Source organism: Bufo gargarizans, unplaced genomic scaffold (assembly GCF_014858855.1).
Source record: "Bufo gargarizans isolate SCDJY-AF-19 unplaced genomic scaffold, ASM1485885v1 original_scaffold_2052_pilon, whole genome shotgun sequence".
Classification (NCBI taxonomy): domain Eukaryota; kingdom Metazoa; phylum Chordata; class Amphibia; order Anura; family Bufonidae; genus Bufo; species Bufo gargarizans.
Genome location: NW_025334623.1, coordinates 17,699 through 34,459, shown reverse-complemented (window position 1 = coordinate 34,459; position 16,761 = coordinate 17,699). Strand labels below are relative to the sequence as shown.

Genomic DNA, 16,761 nt, shown 5'->3' with positions numbered 1-16,761 from the left:
CTGCTGTCCGGAACGGGGCTTGGCTCTCTTTCACGCAGTGGATTCCACGCACAGGATCCGCTCGTGTGAAAGAGCCCTAAGACTGCTAGGGCGGCTTACTGATCGTACGTGACCTCCACAGGTTTGTTAGGGTGCGTCTGATTCACCGTCATCACAAACGATCCTACACGATAAGGTTTATGGCCGTCGAGGACACGTGACATCCAGACGTACATATGCGAATCGGCTCGCCGATCACATGACTGCATCCGTTGGGCCATGGCTGCCATTGAAGCACAATGGTCGCCTGTATTGCAGCCGCAGAGCCACGGTCAACTGAGTGTGATTAGTAATTAGTGATGAGAACAGCGAGCAGCTGACCCTCCCGTTATAAGAGGGCTCCTGCGACCACACCTTCATGCATCCTGGTGGTCAGTGGCTGCATGAGGTGCTCACTGCTGGTCTGGCCATGTATCTTGCGCTCCTCACTGGGTATGTTGTGCTAGTACTACAAGTCTCACCAGGTTTTCTGTTTGGAAGATGCACAGTAGCCCTTCTTGATCTAGATGCATGCTTCATTCCTATCTTTTTGACTGCAATAGACTCTGCACAGTATTTATCTCTGTGGTCTGTGCTTGTGGAGATGGGGTGCAGTGTCGCTTGTCTGTGCTTGTGGAGATGGGGTGCAGTATTGCTTCTCTGTGTGGTCTGGGCTCGTGGAGATGGGGTGCAGTGTCTCTTCTCTGGGCTCGTGGAGATGGGGTGCAGTGTCGCTTCTCTGGGTGGCCTGGGCTTGTGGAGATGGGGCGCAGTGTCGCTTCTCTGGGCCCGTGGAGATGGGGCGCAGTGTCGCTTCTCTGGGCCCGTGGAGATGGGGCGCAGTGTCGCTTCTCTGGGCCCGTGGAGATGGGGCGCAGTGTCGCTTCTCTGGGCCCGTGGAGATGGGGCGCAGTGTCGCTTCTCTGGGCCCGTGGAGATGGGGCGCAGTGTCGCTTCTCTGGGCCCGTGGAGATGGGGCGCAGTGTCGCTTCTCTGGGCCCGTGGAGATGGGGCGCAGTGTCGCTTCTCTGGGCCCGTGGAGATGGGGCGCAGTGTCGCTTCTCTGGGCCCGTGGAGATGGGGCGCAGTGTCGCTTCTCTGGGCCCGTGGAGATGGGGCGCAGTGTCGCTTCTCTGGGCCCGTGGAGATGGGGCGCAGTGTCGCTTCTCTGGGCCCGTGGAGATGGGGCGCAGTGTCGCTTCTCTGGGCCCGTGGAGATGGGGCGCAGTGTCGCTTCTCTGGGCCCGTGGAGATGGGGCGCAGTGTCGCTTCTCTGGGCCCGTGGAGATGGGGCGCAGTGTCGCTTCTCTGCGGCCTGGGCCCGTGGAGATGGGGCGCAGTGTCGCTTCTCTGCGGCCTGGGCTCGTGGAGATGGGGCGCAGTGTCGCTTCTCTGCGGGGTCTGGGCTTCTTTATTCCGCTTGGATGCTATAGGCCTTGCACAGTACTACTTCTCTCTGTAGTTCTAAGGGTGAATTCACATGCAGCAGATATTTATACTGTTCCATGGATCAGAATGGGGGTTGTTTCTGCAGCAATGACTTCTACAAGCTCCGTTCAGATGAATAGGACATCTGCTGCTATTTTGAAAAATTCGCTGTGAATTCACCTAATGTGCTAATTTCTTTTGGCGCCCAGTACAACTTGTTGTATCCCTTCTATAACGGATGTGTCTACAAGGGATCGTTCCTGTGCTTAATTTACAAAGTGGTCATGTTTTATTTTTTTCAGAGTGACCCTGCTCTGTCTGAGCACCCCCTGCTTGGCACAACTTCAGAATTTCCCCCCAGGTAAGTTCGTCTTTGACCTGTAGGTACCAAACTTGTCTGAAATTCCCCCCCCCCCCCCCCCCATCTTTTATTTAGAAGATTTTTCTCCAATACTCATCTTGTATGGATGATGGGTGTAGTTGTGTTGGACTGAATACAGATGAAAGTGACTTGAGTCTCAATGTAAACCATATCCAAGCAAGCCATCAAAATGGTGGAAATTGCCTTCAGGTTGACTTGAAATGTGCTGCTCCCCCATAAAATGTTTGCTGCTGTGGACATCACCACCTATAACATAGTTAACCTTGTGCTTATGGAATTCAGATTGGGGCCCACTGTTGGAGATGTATTAGAGCTTGAGATAGGTGACCTCCTGTGACTGTGTTGGCTAGAGGTTTCAGCAATGGGTTTTAGTCTGGAGATACCAGAGCTATCTCCATTGTGTGAGACATTCTAACGCTTGGTTCTGCTGATCCACATTTGATGTTGCGGGACCTTGTCTTGAACAGGTGTTGCCAGGACAGAATGTCGGGAGCGATTGTTCTGGATTTGGTTGGACCAAACCTTCATCGGGTCTAGTATCTGGCAGCTGGAGGCACTGAGTAAGTGAACTCATGCCATTGTGTCTGGGAGACATCTTGCTGTGTTTGCTTAAGCTTCTTTGTTACAGATAATACTGGATATTTGGACGTGATTCGTGGAAACCGGGAAGCACAATGCGGCTACACAATTACCAAAGACGTGTATGGCAACATGGAAGTTAGAATATCCTTTCTTGGCTGCTGGGTGGAGAATAAAGTAGGTGTTCCTCATAACTATGTTGGGATCTGCATGATGTGAGTAGGGTAGTCTTCTCATTAACTGCTTTTGTGTTTTTTTTTTGTCTTCAGAATGACAGGCAGTTTGATGTAAAGGTGCAGTTCAGGGTAAACCAAACCAAAATATATCCAGTGTCCATGTCCTGTACGCCTTCTCAATCCTGGGATGTGAGGGAGATTGTTTGTGAGGAAAACTACATGGAGGTGATTCTTTAGACTTATTACAATTTAATAAGGTTCTAACCCAAGTTCACTGCTTCTACTTGACTTTTGGGGTTGGGCCAGATGTAGCGACCAAGATCACTGACACTTGGTTTTACCACCAATTGTATTGACGGTAGAATATTTACATGGAAAGCTGTGGCCATTACCTAACAAATGTGAAAACTTCATGTATGAATGTGGTTTTTGCCTGCCAGGCTGTATCTATACATGATGTACCCTTGTGGTCTCCAGACATCTTGTTTTGTCTGGTTAGATCTTTGGAAAGCTAAGCTTGAAGTGGCAAACAGTCCAGTATTTTATCTTTGTCCCACTCATAGCTTGCCTTTATTAATAGATCACCCATGACTGCCTGAAAGGGGGTGCTGTCATGGGTTCTGGAGAACCAAATTGCCCATAACTGACTTTCTTTTTTTCTTTTTTAGGTGTCAGTTACTAGGATTATACCAGCAGTGATATTAAACCTCATTTCTCTAACTGAACCTGTGGTGAGTTTTGGGACCTGGATGGAGACCAAAATACATAGCCTCCAGTAACACCTGTTACCTTGTGTTGAGACCAGTAGGTAACTTGGGATACTTTCACACCAGCGGCACTACTATCTGGCAGACTATGCCAGGAATTGGCCGGACTCAAACTGCTGTGGTTTGTCTGGCTGACTCGCAGCCTTTGCCGTAATGCAGCTGAATGTTCACCAGATGCCATTTATATTTAATGGGTCCAGTGGACATTCCAGTTGCATCTGGCAGTGCAGGATCTGGAAAATTCCACCAGGCTGTTCTGCCTGAATTCACACCACAGATGTGAAAGTGGCCTTAGTGCTGCTGTCCCAATAGAACATCTGTACAGTGCTACCCCACCATTAGTCTGTCTGGTTAACATGGTGATCCAAAGTGGGCACCACTCTACTTCACCATGTGCCCACTTGAGTTTCTAGCCATTATATAAAGCAAGTTGGTATAATGTGGGCTTCAGTAGTTCAAACTGGAAACCATCTTGTACTAAAATCCCTTCCTTCAGGTATGATCTTCTAAATGTGTTTTCAATCGCAGATGGGAATCCCTCAAAGGTGGAAAGTTTGGTTCAACAGCTCTAATGTTGCTATTTCATCTGAAAATGCCATCAAAAGAGGCTTTGGGGTCAATGCCACAATGACCAGGGTGGTCTTCAGAGCCCCATACAACACCTCAGAAACTCGGGTTTTGGCGGTAAGTGGCTCCCAAAGATAATTGAAGGTGTATGTAGATGGTGGTTGGTGGCCGACTGTAGGGTTTGGGGTATGAGGTCTCCTCCTTTGTTGGAGAGTTGGCTCCTATGGGCTAATGAGCTTAACTTGTAAATTCTTCCCAGATCGGTAACCTTCACCTTGATGTCATTGCGAGTACTATGTTGTATACTCAAACACTTCTCCGGATCATCGTGGACACAACAATTGCATGTCCAAAAGGTAAATGTTATAGAATAAACCAACTGGGGGTGGGGTTGGTGCTTCCCTTGGAGTATGGTAATGAACCTCCTTCTCTATCCCGGACAGATCCTCCAGTATTTATGGACACTGCATTCTCCTGGCTATCTCCAGCAGTACTTAGCCCTCTAATCGGTGGAGAAGTCATCAATAACATGTTTACTGTAGGAATCAATGGATATCTCTTAACCTTAACTCAAGTTGAGACTTACAAATACATATTAAGTTATGATGAGCAAAAAGTGAACGTTACCATTCCATATGGTGCTTCTGGGGGCTATATTGAGGTTAGTGGACATGCAATGCATTATCCAAATGTTCTACCATGTTGCTAGGTTTAATATACAAAATTCTAGGGCTCCTGGGTCAGAAGAGGGTTATTCCCCTTTTTTCTGAACTTTTCCCCCAGCAGTGAATGTACTAGTGAGCCACTCCCCACACCCTTCCTTTTGCTATGGAGGATGACTAGTCTCAATTGGGAAAGGAACTGATCTTGGTAACCAACTTTAGACTAGGTTTAGCTAACTCTGCACACTTGTCACCTGAGGATAAAAGTAAAATATTCTTCTGTCCATTTCTCCAAATTGGCCCATGTGGCAATATGCTGCCCACTTAGTTCAGACAATTTCTGGACACCCCATCGAGATTCACTTTGGCTGGGTTAGTCAATGTGACCTGCCTCTGTACAGGGCAGTAGTAGACAATCTGGCTCTTCAGCTGTTTAACTCCCAGCATGCCCTGACTGAAGTCTGAAACCATTACTTGGGCTTTACCCCATTTCTCTTGTTTACAGAGTGATATTGTTAACAACACCTATGTGACCAGATACAGTATTCACCTCCTCCTTAAGCGCCAATGGGTGGGTATTGAAAATGATGACTCTACCACACATACATCTTACAAACCAATTGTTGCACCAGCGGTTGTACACAATCCAGTTTTTCTAGACCGTAAGTATGATCCCTGTATATTTATAGCAGATTGGGTGGAAGGTGGTGATGCTGAGTGGTGGCAGGAGCATGGACAGTCTCTTGGAGACTGGGCTGGAAAGTTGTGATTAAGTTGTCATATTGAAACTATGATGCAAGGTTTATTTCTCTAACTGTCTTCCAGACACCATTAAAGAAAATCTCTACTTCAATGTGTCCCTGGGCAACTTCTACGCTGATATGGACATACAGTCCTTCGTCATCCACGGTGCACCTCTTAATCTTGCTGAATTGGGGCCGAGACGGATGACTGTTATGACTGCCACAGTGTCCAACAACACTCATGCCTTCTACCTCACGGTGCCCTTCTCGGACCCTCTTGTGGAACAGACGGTAGGATCTGAGGGGAATAGCCTCATCTCTGGGCTGGTTGCTATTTGGTTGAATGAGACTAGGCTACCAAACATGAGGGGTGCTAGTTCAAGGAGGGGGGGGGGGGGGGAGGCAAACACTCTTTCTTCTAATCTTGTAAAACTCTAAGATCTGCTTTGAAATGACCTTCTTTAAATGGTGCTTAAAAGCTTCCAGTATGTGGCATGATTATGGTATGTTCCAATATAATTTTTATTCCCCCTCAGTATGTTGGTGGCTATAAAAGACGGTATAGACTGTACGTGACATATATACTAATCCTTGTGCCCAAAAATAAGAACTTAACACGCACTTATGTGGTGGACTGTGAGATTCAGGATGCTGGTGAGTATTGTCCTATGCGGCAGACTAGATACTGCCCAAGTGGACAACCTACAAACCTGTGATATCTTCCAATTTAGTGCCACCAACAATCAATGGTTTCTGTGAGAAGGATCGGCTGGTCATTAATGCAATTAGAGGAAATATGGACTACGACTGGATTCCATACATTCGGGACCTCCCTCTGAATGATGCCCTTATCGCTTCCCAGAATATCACTGTCCAGAATTCGGTGACTCTCCTACACATTGAGGTGCCATCTACTGCTGTTGGCTTGATCTATGAGGTAACCTCTTAGGAAATCTGTAAGCGGCAATGTTGTTCTGGCTAGTGGTGACCTCAAACCAGGCTTCCAGTAAGGTCATGAGATGTTCAGATGCCAAACTCTTTAAGAGCTGATGGGAAGCTTTTGGTGCTAGATGGCGCTCTGGGAGGGTTTACAGACTAATGTGTTAACTCCTGTATAATGTAACTAATACTTTAAGGGTAATATGTATTCTGAAGGTTTTTATAGGTTAGCAGTAGGTCTGGAGATTTCATGGTAAAATGTAACTGCCTCATATGGCTGTTGGTACATGGTTGACTCTTGCTAACAAGTCATAACTGAAGAGGTAGCAATGGTCACTTAATGATGGCATCCTCTAAAGCTGAGACTGTCCAAGGGCTTGGTTTGAGTCCTCGGCACTGGACTTTGAGTTTTGTCTTTACTGCATGGCATTGACAACCAAACTCAGCTGCAAGGTAAATATACTAAAATAAGGGAATTAAGCCCTGTACTCTAGAATTCTGGCTTCAAGTCAAATGTTTAGACCCTGAGCACATCTCAATGGCTGTAAAATGTAAAAGTTGTGTTGCTATAAAGTAGCAGATGTCCAAAGTACAATACCCAGTAGTATTGATGTCACTCGTTTTTGTGTTTTGTTTTTAGGAAGTCAATTTGGAAAACTCAGCTGTTCATCTAGACTTCACACTACGAAACCCCCGAACACTACAAATACAGGCCTCTTATAAACTATATTGCCAGTTCCCTACAAGGCCTCTACGTGAGTAGTCTTCTCCTATGACCACCATTGCCAATCCAGAGTCTAGATTAACTTGACTTTCTTCATCCCATAGTCTGCCTCTCCAATGGTACAATGATTGCGCTCATTGACAGCACAGTCACCAAACCTGCATTTGATGCCCAGAAAGCCCACTTAAGGGATCCTACCTGCACTCCTCAGAGCGCTACTTCTAAGAAGGCCCTCTTTAACTTTGTGGCCTATTCATGTGGGACCACAAGTCGGGTAAGAACTTATTGTGCCTCCTGATATTGAAGTATAATGAACCAGTTAGAGGGTTTTCTTTAGTTAATAAGTATGGATGTCCAGCTGTAATGTGGACCAACACTTTACAGGATGTCCTCCATGATGGTACCACTTGTAGGATGTCTTCCTGTCTAAAGCAGGGACAAACTGAGGTTAAAAAGCCCCTCTCAACCACACCATTCTCCCCCCCCCCCCCCCCCCAATACCAGTAGCAGACAGGTGCACAGAAGAGCTCTGTTAATGGAAGATTTGAACTGCGGTGGGGGGTGCATAGGGCAGGTGTTCCTCTATCATGTATAGCAAAGTGGTCAGTCCTATATCACAACACGGACAATTACTTGCGCTGCTGCTGGTCCCGGAATAGTGCGGTAGGTTTCACACTGGCAAAGTTGGATCAGTAGGTTTTGGAACCGCGCTGCTGGACACTATGTGTTCCGGTTACAGGTGAATGATACAAGGGTGTCCACCCTCTCCTCAATGCCAAGGAATATGATCCTCCCAGATCTCCTCCTCTACAAGATTTAAGATGATACGAAGAATAGTGAAGCACCCTTGAGAATCTTATCTTTAAAAGGTTTTATTCTACTTACAACAGATCAGTAGACAAAAGGCATAAAAAATACAAGTAGATGGTCACAATCCTGCCCGACCCGGGTTTCGCTGCCTCGCCTTCGTCATTGCCCCTGAAGAAGCGAGGCAGCGAAACCTGGGTTGGGCAGGATTGTGACGATCTACTTGTATTTTTTATGCCTTTTGTCTACTGATCTGTTGTAAGTAGAATAAAACCTTTTAAAGATAAGATTCTCAAGGGTGCTTCACTATTCTTATCTTAAATCTTGAGGAGGAGATCTGGGAGGATCATATTCCTTGGCATTGAGAGGGTGGACACCCTTGTATCATTCACCTGTAACCGGAACACAGTGTCCAGCAGCGCGGTTCCAAAACCTATTGTTCCTCTATCATGGATGTTAACTGAGGCCACTCCCCAGAACCAGAAGACAAACTCATAAGATATGCGAATGTAATAAAAGGCTGCTGGATTCATACACAATTGTACAGAATGCATTAAGAGAACAACCCACTTCATCTTAGATCAATTATACAAGAAGTCAATGTCCTTCCTAATGCCTTCAGAGGTGGCAGCCACCCCAGCACTAAGACCTGGTGAGGTGCTACCATCTATGTCCTCTAAAGAGGGCAAATTATACTAATAGGCTTGATCAATTCAGATTCCTCTATCCAAACCAGACTTGTAAATTAAGTTACAGTAAACAATATCTCCTCAGTGCACCATGTATGGGCTCTGCTGAGGCCATAAAAATTCAGTAAATAACATGGACTTGCTTTGTCTTATGACATTACACTTTAGTTATGCACATAAATTACTGTTCCAAAGATCACATGAGATTTGGTAAGTTGTGTACACAAACTAAATGATTTGTTAGACACGAGACAATGCAACTTTTGCGTTATTTGCAGCAAGGGTTTCGAAGCCTCAGCAGAGCTCGTACATTTTAGCACACTACGGTGAAGATATTGTAAACTTTAGTTTTATAAAACTAATCTGGTTTGGATGGAGCAAACCAAATTCGCTAACGCATTAGGAAACCAATGGACCTGGAGGTCCAGCCTAAAAGATTGGCTCATGAGATGTTTACTGGATTAAGGAAACTTTCAAATGAATTTGAATCAAAGATTCATTAAAGGAATTGGAAGAGGTGGACATCTGTCTTCCCAGAGAATTTAGAAACTGCCTTGCCTTTTGACAGTGAAGAAACAAAGTTGTGGGAAGAGGATAGAAAGTGTACCCTTTGAAGGTTTCTTCCTAACTAATGGACAAAGTTGGACTGACTTCTAGGGAAATCCTGAGGTACTTGATCAGGGGATATATCATCAAAGAACTAGGTGCAATTCCCTCTTTAAGAGCCTACATATTTGGTATGGTCCAGGATAAGATATTGAAGGCATCTGATAACAAAAAAATGCTTCCTGGAAGATCCAGGAAACCCCAGGTTTCTTGTAAACCAATGTAGCAACAGGAGAGGTGTTTAAAGACAAGGGAAAAGTTAGAAAAAATGGTCATGCCCTAAACAAGGGAAAGGGGATTTTTACTTGACCCCTGACACCCAAAATAAACATGCCAGTCAAAGGTGGAAATTATTTCCAGTTTGGTGCCAGATTACTTAATCCATGGGTCCTACAAGAAGGCCTCAAGATGGAGTTTCAGTCCATACCTTAAAAAGGTACACTTGCTAATTATGACATGGTAAAAATTCAAGAGAATCTTGCAGGGTGTAAAATTTTGTGACTAGGAGCAGTAATACAGTACCTCAGGACCAAGCATGCAAAGGTGATTACTTAAGACTTTTTCCCAATAAAGAAGCCAGATGGATCTTTCAGAACAAACCTAAAGCTAACATAACATCCATTCAAGATGGAATCCAAGAATATCATAACAGGAATTCCTTGGGTCCATATGTAATGGTAACAGATACCAGCCAATCGGGCTGGGGAGCAAAGAGCTCAGTTCTTCCAGGGTTTCTGGGATCAAGAGAAATCCTCAACTTATTGGAAACTCTGCTATAAGACCCTAAAGTGGGGGGCAGATCTAAAGAAACACTTGAAGGTTTTATCAGACAACATAACTGTCTTGGATGGCACCCTCTACACCTCACAACAGATTCTACTGGGCAGAAAACTAAGTGGGAGATTTATTAAACTAGTTTAAAGTAGTACTGGCTTAGTTGCCCATAGCAACCAATTGGATTTTTTTTTTTTTCACCGCTCCTTTGGCTGCAATAGGCAACTAAGCAAGTTCTACTTTATTAGTTTGATAGATTGGATCCAGCATTCCTTGGTTTTCAGCTAAACCAAGAAACCCTTCCAGCCTTGTGCACAGATAAAAGTCTTTAACATGTTTTGGACACTGGGTCACTATTGGCCTACCTAGAAACCTCGACCTGAAGCATACCCATCTTGTACAACTTGCTGGCCAAAACAAATGTCAGAAAGCTTCAGGCTACCCTGGCTAGATGGCTGTCAGACTTGCAAGCTACAAGAAATTGTATCCATAGGGTATTGAAGCACACTCTACTAGAAGTGGTGGCATGGTCAGATAGACTAGATATTGCAAATGACTAACAAAGGTTTGGGTGTAATGTTCTAAGCAGTCCCACCCTAATCCAGCTAATTATCTGGTATAGCTCCATGTGATGCTGTCATAGAGGATGTCCTGGAAAGTGGGAATTGGTCTCATCAGTAATCGGTTTTTCAGGAGTCTGACATGACGGCACCCTTATTCCCAAGTTTTTGCTTTGTTAGACTTTATTCTATTCAGTGTCCTGTTTATCCATCCTTGTGCAGTAATTTGAAGAAACATGGGGTGGGGGGAGTGTTTTAACCTGTTCCTGTCAGTGCAGTCATGTTGGACTCCAAGAAAATAATTATCTTGAGACAATGTGAGCTTAGCCTAATGCTGGCCATATTGGTTTTCTGCCAAACCAATCAGTAAAATCTTTTGGGATGCAATGAATAGGGCAGTGGGACATAACCATTTGACAGAATCCTCTGGTGCATTGGACTGGTAGAGCCCAGTCTATGGTAAAAGGTGGTAGGTCCACTAGTGTCTCTAGGCCTCCAGACTGTTGGTGCTGAAGCCCTTAATATCAATGGCAAGTGAAGGACCAGTTCAGTAAAACTACACTTAAAGCGGTCTTAATCTAACTACCTGTTTTCAGTTTGACAATGACTACCTGGTGTATGAAAACGAAGTGACGTTTGATCGCCAAGTCCTGTTACCACAGCAACCAATCATTTCCAGAGATTCTTCATACAGGTGATGTATTTTATTTGTATTTCAGTCTTAAACTTGTAGACCCAACACTAACCTTGTCCTCTCATGTTCTAGATTGACTGTGCGCTGTAGATACCCAGTAAGAGACACCTTGTGGTTGAGTGGTCAATACAGAACAGAGGGCATCAAGTCAGGACTTGAGCAGACTCAGGCAAGAGGTAACTAGTCTTCTCTGGTCCAGTTCTGGGCACCAGTCCACAGAAGGGATGCTTTGGAGCTGTGAAAAGTACAAAGATTAAGTAAACTGATAAGGGGCATGGAGGCTCTTGGTTATGAGGAAAGATTCTACTCCTACAAATTGACACTGGGTTTGTCTAAATCGTGCATATTGCCAAACATTTGCTTAATTTTCTGCCAATGGACCTGTAACCTTTTTGACTTCTAAAACTGTACAGTAATCTTAAAGGGGGTTATCTCCCCTCTGCAAATGTATTATCCCATATTGCTTCCTTTGTAACCATGTATATGAGCAGTGCATAATCTGGATAGCAACCACCCTGCAATCCATCAGCAATGGTCTCGCTTGCACAATGTAGGAAAAAGCACCAGCCAATGTGTGCTCCCATGGTCCTGGCCACCAGAGGTTGGCTCTTCTTGCTATATTGTGCAAACACAACCACCACTGATGGTTTGCAGGGTGGTCATGACATGGAAACCAGTGGTGGAAAAATGCAATATGGAGAAGCACAAATACTGTACCCAAACCTCCTTTCTATCACCTGATGTCTAATTGGTCAAAACTGAAATGTAACTGATCTTCTAGTGGTGCCTTGCTTGGCCAAAGCTCAAGTACTACCTTGTGAATGTAAATCGTTGAAGAAAGCTGTTATATCAAGACTTGTATTAGACTGTAAAAAAGTGATAGAAATATATCTTGGAAGAGGAGTGACTCTTGCTGTTTTGTCTTCCAGTGTTACAGAGGAGAGCCAGAACTCATGTAGCTGAGCTGAAACTGGCCAAGGGTAAGGTCTAGTGATAACCCAGGGACATGTGTAAGGAGGTTTATCTTGTATTGAAATCTAGGATTCCTCAGGATGGGTTGACATACTAAAAGACCCTCATGACAGCTCTCCTTTTCCCACAGATGACAATTTTACAGCCTTTTATCAGAATGGAGACTTCCCTGTCTCAGTGCAGTCCAACGATGTCCTTCACTTCCAGGCAGATGTGCAAAGTCCAGAGCCTATGGCTGCAATCAAAGACTGTTGGGCTACAACATTTCCTGTCCAAGATGGAATCAAATGGTGGGATCTTATTGTGGATGGGTGAGTAGACCTCAAACATGTTAACCTTGTTTCTGCTACAAGTTTGATCTAAGATGGACTGGATCTTCAGGCAAGAAACATGGATAAAATGGACCTGTGCCATGAACATGTTCAGTGTAAACTTTCTCAGACCTGTAGAAAACACATGCCTTAGTCAAAAAGCACACAAGTTCAGTTTAATCTAGAATATCCCTTCCCTTTAACTATACATTCACAGCACCAGCGGCATAAAGGGCTGGTTACTGGAAAAACATGGCTGCTTTCTTCCTAAATGCTGCTGAACATGTCCTGTCCATAGAAGTGGATGAGTGAGCTGTAATGCAAAAAAAAAAAATCCATGAACAGGAGTGCTTCTGCCTTTAGAAGAAGGCAGCCATCTCTTAGAAAAGATCTGAGCCCTACAGCTGTGCTCTAACACTAAATTCATCTTATGTGCATCAGGTGGGCTCAGTTACCACTTTTCCTGCCCTCCTAATGCATACTAAACTGGGATGCCAACTTGAAATCATGGGTAGAATGGGCCAAAGATTCTGTCTTCCAATGTGGAAGGGTCAGTATTACATGGCTCTTGTGATCTTCCTCAGATGTGGTGCAGTAGCAGAAGCCTTCTCCACAGAGGTCCAGACCTCCCCAGACTTGTTGCCCAGATTCAAGGTGAAGATTCATGAAGCCCCATCTAGTCAGGTGAGGAAAGGATGGCGGGGGGGGGGGGGGGGGGGGGGCGCGTATCTCTTATCCTAAATTATGAATCATGGGTTTCCACTTTCCCTTCAGTTCTTCATCCACTGTAAGGTTATAATCTGTGATGGCTCCACACAGCCTGAGAGCTGCCCCACAACCTGCAACCAGACTGAGCGCCTCATGGGTAATAAACTTTAGTTTTTCCCTAAATCTAGTAATTTAGAATCTTCACTTAATGTTATCTAAATGTTTTATTTTTAAGATAAAAGGGCTGTCCCTCTGCCCACTGAGCTGGTATCTGTTGGTCCTCTCCAGATCCTGACACATTCCAGTGGTGTGGTCTATCAGCATGTTGGTAAGTGTCTTACCACACTTCATCACCGGAGGCAGTGGAGTTCTTATCTGCCTAACCCTTCTTTCCTTCTACCTCTTTGCAGGTGGAGAGACTTCCCAGTCTACATTGTTCTGGGTGCTGCCACTTGGCCTTGCTGTTATATTTGCTTTTACTGTTGGTGCAATCTTCCTTACAATTCGCCTATTTACACAGTAAATAAAAAATAATTTTGTAAATGGTTTGGTTCATTCTTCCATGGAGCAATGTATAATGGTGTAAAGGCAGAGCTGCCATTACATGAAAAGCACATGTTTGGCCCCCCTCTAGTGGTGAGGGGCTCATGAAGCTACTAAAATGACCTGTCTGGGGAAATTGAGGGGGGCAGTGAACTCGGGTTATAGGAGTCTCACTGCAGCAGGAAACGAGACCCTGAATTCCATTCATTGTGAGGTCCTACCACTAGTTGGACTGTATACAATTCTGGGCTCCTGTGAACAAGGAAGACATAGCAGAGCTGGAGAGGGTTCAGAGGGCAACTAAAGTAATTCCTGGAATGGGTCCTAGAAAGATCATTAAAATTGTGGTTTCTTTTAGAAAAGACTAGGAGATATCTAATATCTATGTATAAATATATCAGGGGTCAGTAAGGAGATCTCTCCCATCTATTTATCCACGTGACTGACGAGAGGACATCCTGTCCCTGGAGGAAAGGGTTTGTACACAAACAGGATTCTTTACGGTAAGAGCAGTGAGACTCTGGAACTCTCTGCCTGAGGAAGTGGTGATGGTGAGTTCACAAGGGGCCTGGATGTAGCTCTGGAGGGTTATACTTCAGAAGTGTGCCCAATTTTTGTCCATGTTTATGGATCCATGGAAAGACATGGCCTATACATTCTTCATGGATTGTTGCTAGGAGATGCTGTTGAAATTGATTTTTCAGCCTAGCAGTGTCAATGGACCAGACACAGATCCTTCATGGATGAACCACTTTAATCTTGTTCACATGTCCATGACGGGGACAAGGTTATGCTCACATGAGGCAGGCTCTTCCAGGAGAGCAGCCTTCTGGATTCTGGCATTCACTACTGGATCCCGATTAAGGATATTGGGATCTAGTGGTGGTTTGGAGTTTCCAGCGCAAATACCGGGCTTCAGACAGATGCATACCGCTGCATGCAGAAGTCTTTGGCAGGCATTTCTGCCATAACAGGCTGCTGGGTCTGTACCACAACTGTGACCTTACCCTAAGACTAAAATGCATTAACTTTAGAAATCTGCTTGAATAACTCCTTAGTGACCAGTCATGTAGTACATGGCCATCTTTCTGACAAACATAGAACCAGTCCTCTACCTCACATGAATCCAGAGAGCTCCACATTCATTGCTCATTGGATTTATTCAAGCTGGCAGGATATGCTCCCATCTGCAGCTGGTGGCATCTGAAGTATGGATCTGAGCAGGTGCTCCTATGTCAGTGAGCAAGGGCAGAAACTAAGAGTAAACTGTAGGTGGTGCTATACACTTCAGTGGCTATTTTCAACCAGTGACTTTTGGTTGAAATTGTCAGCTTTGACCAACTTTCATGTGTAGGACCATCTTTATTTGGGTCATCCACATCTGGTTAATTAGGTTGGGTATAGACTTAAGTTTTTTTTTTTTTTTTGCAACTCCGTATCTGATTGGTGGGGTCTCGCACCCGGGACCCCTGCCAATCAGCTGTTTGAGAAGGCACCTTCCCTTGCAGTAGTGCTACGGTCTTCTTGCAGCTTTTCCTAGGCCAGTGATGTCATGTTCATCAATCACGTGGCCTAGGAGCAGCTCGGCGCCATAGGAGTGAACGGGGCTGAGCTCCAATATGAAACACGGCCACTATACAATGTACAGAGCTGTGCTTGGGGAGAAGGGGGCAGTGGTCACAGGAGAGCAGTACCTTCTCAAACAGCTGCTTCAGACCCCACCAGTCTGAAATTTTAGAGGCGTTAGTTCAAATACAAGGTCTGATCCTCGAGGAGGAAGAAAGGTCACCTTGGTGAAGCATTCAGAGTAACCTTCCTGCTGGAAGATGATACTCTCTAAGGGCTCATGACCATATGTATTTAGCAATCTGCAGAAAAATACAGATGAGGATGACATCCGCGGTGCATCTGGTTTTTTGGATCCATTGTAACCATGCCTATCCCTGTCCACAAAACTGACATGAATAGGACTTTTTTTTTGTGGGACTACAGAATGCACACTAAGTAATTTCAGTAGTTTTTTTTGTAGCACTATTGAAGTGAATGGGGCCGCAAAAAAAACAGGACGGACACTAACAAAATACATCCGTGTGCATGAGTCCTGTATTGTCTTGCTCGGTCATTTTAGATGGCCTTTGCTTGGCTGTCCCTTCAGCAGGTCAGTCCCGGGTGGGGTTAAAGTGCATTTCCTCAGGGTTCTGGATACTTCGTAGATGGAGAATGTACTGATCTGTAGCTGATATCAGTCAGTGGATCCTCTGCTGGTTTATATCATGTCCAGCAGGAAGGTTACTCTGAATACTCCACCATGGTGATTATAATTTTTTTTTTTTTCCTCCAGGAAGATTAGACTGCGTATTCAAACTAATTTGAGCCTGTGACTTGGGGTCTTTCTGGAACTTTCCTCGGGAAGAAGTTTTTACAAGCTGTGGTCCTTCCCTACAGCTTCTTTCTCTGTCTTCTCACTAGGGCTGTCGTGGGTGAAAGGAGAAATTACAATTACACTTATCGGTAATTTCATTTTACAGAATCCATGACGGCACCCCTCTCTGGCTTGTATTTTGTTATGGGGTTTCTGTTTCTTTACATTCACAAGGTAATTTAAAAAAAACAACATCCTTAGTCTTACATTTGTAGGACTATTCTGGGTCTACTCCAGAATCCACTAATGGCAGAAGTGGGTGATAACGTTTGTAAATTGCTCTAGGGCTCCCTGTTCAGCTGTGGGGTGGATTCATATCACTGGTGCTGTTATGGGTTCTGGAAAATCAATTTTACAGGAAGTGTAATTATCCTTTTTGTAAGGTGAAACTTAAAGCCGTATGATAAACGTAACGCACCTCCATGGACCTTCTGCTGTTCTGACACTGCTCGGCTAATTGCTGGCTTAGGAGAGTTGTCGAGCAGGGCCTCTTTGGCATGAACAAGTAGCACAGAGCAGTAGTGTGGGATCGGTGAACGTGAGAAACTGTCATATTTTACTAATGTGTTTCGGTCTTTAAAAATGAAGAAAAACGTAATTGTGTTGAAACGTATCTAAGGTTGAATTCATCTGAGAAATGTGTTGCGGACTTTTGTTGCTGTCCCATTTATCTGCATTTACGTAAATCCA

General features: G+C 44.8%; 1 protein-coding gene across 1 annotated transcript; it reads left to right on the top strand.

The window, feature by feature from the left end:
* Window positions 1–815: 815 nt before the first annotated feature.
* On the top strand, window positions 816–13,629 carry LOC122923910. The gene is made up of 23 exons (XM_044274772.1): window positions 816–1,417; window positions 1,749–1,807; window positions 2,296–2,388; window positions 2,457–2,584; window positions 2,677–2,808; window positions 3,252–3,314; window positions 3,879–4,034; window positions 4,177–4,273; window positions 4,361–4,578; window positions 5,085–5,241; window positions 5,405–5,613; window positions 5,859–5,976; window positions 6,054–6,259; window positions 6,902–7,016; window positions 7,090–7,259; window positions 11,018–11,115; window positions 11,188–11,291; window positions 12,045–12,095; window positions 12,218–12,398; window positions 12,983–13,082; window positions 13,173–13,263; window positions 13,342–13,434; window positions 13,523–13,629. The coding sequence occupies exons 1-23, from the start codon at window positions 816–818 to the stop codon at window positions 13,627–13,629; spliced, it is 3,348 nt and encodes a 1,115-aa protein (XP_044130707.1).
* The last annotated feature ends 3,132 nt before the right edge of the window (window positions 13,630–16,761 follow it).